The sequence below is a fragment of the Brachyistius frenatus genome, unplaced genomic scaffold (genome assembly GCF_029030835.1).
Source record: "Brachyistius frenatus isolate BFR_SWC_R1_liver_20210118 unplaced genomic scaffold, ASM2903083v1 Contig_27, whole genome shotgun sequence".
In the NCBI taxonomy this organism is placed as follows: Eukaryota; Metazoa; Chordata; class Actinopteri; family Embiotocidae; genus Brachyistius; species Brachyistius frenatus.
In genome coordinates this window covers 989,392-993,093 of record NW_027210626.1, presented here as the reverse complement: position 1 = coordinate 993,093, position 3,702 = coordinate 989,392, and the positions used below count along the sequence as shown (strand labels likewise).

Here is a 3,702-nt window from a genome sequence, read left to right as displayed (position 1 = left end):
ACAGCAGCATCAAATCCAAGTATGTGGATGCTTTTGCTATATTCCTTATTTTAGGAAGAAGACTTTACAGGAAGAGAAGCAGCTGCCATTTTTTGGAATGCACAATGACGTTGCACAACAAACCTCACAGGAGCAGGAATTTGTTTGGAAATGCTGTCAGTAATAAAAAAAAAACAATTCTGAAATTTTCAGTAACGTGCTCAATTTCCTTTCAGAACATAGAAAAATGTGGTTGTAAGTTCATCTTTTGCTTGCAATTGTACATATTTTAAGAGAGAATTTAACTAATTTATGATGGAGAAAAATCCTTCATTTGCAAATACAGTTTAGCAAATTTATTACTTAAACATTCAGTACCAATATTTACACTACACATTCCTCGAAGGCAAGATAGTAAAGGCGGCATTCAAGCAACAATTTTAGCAGAAGTCATCCAGCAAATGACAAATTTAGCTCGGCAAAACTGTACATACACACAAAAAGCAATTTACAGTCATCAACAAACATTTACTGTACACAACAAAATGTGGATCAAAATCAAGCTCTTGAAACAGAACCACTTGGTCTCACATTGCAGGAAAAGAACGTAGTGTTTTGTGCTGACAAAGACAAGGCCTTCCATTCTTAAAGCTCCTTTTTTTGTTATTTGATTTTTTTTATTTTTTTATCGTTCTTCACAGGCCTTGACGTGCAGCCAAAGCATTGGATCACTGTCATTTAAATCCAAGCCAGAGTTCATCTCCGTGGTAATTGTGTGGACAGTGCAGGACTCATGGACTCGGCTACAGTTAGCATTATATATCTACATTTTACATTACAGTGCTGGTGTTGCAGCCATACATCTATGAAGCCACATAGTCGGTCCTTTTTGGTGTGAACTGATATTCCATCTTTCTGCCGGTGCGTCTGTTAGAACCAAACTGAGGTCTTTGCTTTGGTCTGCTCATGAGCTGCAGATAGAAAGAAACAAAGTTAAATCATTAATATGATTCTTACCACTTACTGCACACATTCGGATACATGTAAAGTTTGACAAATACTGCTAAAAGTTACGCTGTAATTATAGCTACCTGAGTCATACACCTCCAAAGATCCGTGGAGGGCGGAGGGAGTCCAGGAGACAGAAGTCGCCGTGACAGGGCTGCTGCTGCTGGGATCCATCTCGGTCTTCACCCCCTCGCTGTGTGGGGAGCTCCCTGCGCTGGTAGCCGCCTGGTTCTGGCTCCTAACACCAGGCAGCAGCAGCGGATTGAATCTGGGATCCAATGCTTGGCTGTGTGTTGGGTATGTGTGAAGCATTGGGTGATGGTGTCGGGTGTGGATGTGGGAGTGAGGATGGTAGACGTCATGAACGTTGGGGTAGCCACTTGTGTTTTGGGGACTCAGGCTGTACGTCCAGCTGTCGGGGAGGGCGGCTGCAGGAGGGAGGCTGGCCTGGGAGAGCATGTGGCCGGCCCACAGGGCTCCATCCGGGTGGTTGAAGGAAACGGGGCTCGAGGAAAAGTCCGGGTGGACTGAGACGGAGACGGAGGGGAGGCAGGGACTTGCCTGGGATGGATAAGCGCTGTTCCAAGCTGAGCTGCCCTGACTGTCAGAGTGAGACCCACCGTCTGAAACAACCACAACAAAGACTTTAACACACTGCCACATACAATATTTCTATAATCTTCACTTTTAGCATCTTTCTGAAACGTTATCATTTCAGCTGTGTTACCCCGCTCACCTTTCCATAAGCCAGCATTAGCTGGGGCAGACGGCTGGGTCACTCTGATGGGCTTGGTCTCGCTGCTGAAGGTGCTGGCCTGACTGAGAGCCCGGGAGAAGTGCTCGTCCACCACGTCACCGATGTCGCCTTGGAAGTAGGTGAAGAGTACACACCGGGAACTCAGGTACTCCGCCTCCGCTGGTTGAGCGCCATCCTTCATCTCTGAATCGGAGGAGGGTCTACGGCCTGATTCGGGGCCTGGTGCTGCAGGACCCTGCCGGAGGCCCTGATCCCTGGGCAGCATCCCTCTTCCTCCTCCTTGCTGCTGCTGCTGCTGCTGCTCCATACACTCCTGCATCTTACTGTAAACACTCAGCTTCTTCTGGAGAAAGACACAAAAAGAGAAACAAGCAGGTATTCACAAAACTTTTTTAGTTGAATAGTCCGATTTTAGTTGAGAGATTTAACTCCCAAACCTCTTTGTGTTTGTTTCATAGATAAAGAATACAGACAATTATCCTTTCACACATGGTGCTAACACATCAAAATAATACTATTTTTCCCAAACAAATATATATATATAAAAAAAAAGACTTTACATGTCACATAAACAATTCCGACAGTTAAGATGTCTTTTTGTTTCTGAAGGCAGTTTGAACTCGTGTGAAAATGAGTCTCTTTTTTCCCATACTGCATTCAAACTATTTGTAAGGCTCAGTGTGGTCGATCCGCATTCCTGAGTGACTGACTGGCTGTCATTACATCACCATTTGACCACAGGATTAATAGTTCCCTGTCATTACGCCTGACCTGAGGTGAATGCCGAGCCCCAGACTGGAATCTAATCATTCAAAAGTGAAATTGAAGGTGAGAGTTGTGTCCATGGACCGTGAAGAAAGTTTGAGGCGGCTGTCCTGAAAAGGAATCAGTCAACTGGCAATAAATGAAAGGAAATGGATTATTCATAAACGACATTTTACAAATGTAATCCCAGTTTGTTTGGGCTGGGCTCACTGTCCAACTTTTTTGTGATGAAGTATGTTATCCCAAAAGTTAGCTCAATTGTCCTTCCTGGTTGTGCTGTTGTCGCCTGCTTATTCTTCAAAACTTGTCTTAGTATCATAAATTACAATCGATAATACCCGTGAAAATACAGAACTCACACGTCACCTCAGGTCACACGAGCGCTCGAGGAAGTTATTCCTTCTTCTCAATTGAAAAGAAAAATCTCCGAGCTCAGGTTAGGTGGCGTTAGTGCCTCTCAGTCGCTACCAAACTTCTACGCTGCGCGTCTCACCTGTTGCTGCTGGTGATGGTGGTTATAGTACGTCGCCTTGTACGCCGCTGCAGGGAGGTAGTGCGCTCCATAGCTTTGGTGGTACATCACATCCAGGCAACTCATAGCGACGGAGTAAAACGGTGAAGAAGAGAAGAAAGTCCGTGGAGAGAAAAACAGCCGAGGGCGACTCTCCTTGAGACTTCAGACGGGCTGTGTCCTCCGAGCCATCAGTGGCTCCATATATGCCCAAACGCATACAATGGCCATGTCGTCCAGTTTGCATACAGACAATGCGCCTCCCGCTGTGCGCTCCACCACCACCACCCGGGGCCACAAAATGGATCAAAACGGTATAAGACACAAACTGTATCCGGAAAAAGAAAACTCTCCCCTAACAAGTTTTCTGACTGCTTTTAATTGGGTAAGCATTCCGTTCTCCCTTTTCTCTCCCTCTGTTTTGGAGGGGAGTTATATTTAGAGAGGGCTGGGGCCATTGCGCACGCCCACCGGGGACGGGCCTGTATGGCGCAGTGGAGTTTGGCAAGGCACTGTAACTTCCATGAGTCTGACGATTCTGTTCATACGGCTGTCTTCCATTCAGAAAAAAAATAATATATATTATGTGTTATAAAGATTGGAGCAAAGAGAATTCCCTGAGGACTCTCAGCTCAGAATCAGGGTTGTGGGATTTTTTTTTAAATTATGATTTGCGAGCCCA

At 45.4% G+C, this 3,702-nt stretch overlaps 1 protein-coding gene across 1 annotated transcript; it reads right to left on the bottom strand.

Annotated features, from left to right (window-relative positions):
• Positions 1-222: 222 nt before the first annotated feature.
• Positions 223-3,429, bottom strand: vgll3 (vestigial-like family member 3). The gene is given in 5 exon segments (XM_069698488.1): positions 223-950; positions 1,071-1,610; positions 1,724-2,087; positions 3,003-3,117; positions 3,119-3,429. Coding segments are annotated over 5 exon segments (1,209 nt in total). The 5' UTR covers positions 3,268-3,429; the 3' UTR covers positions 223-909.
• Between the last annotated feature and the right edge of the window lie 273 nt (positions 3,430-3,702).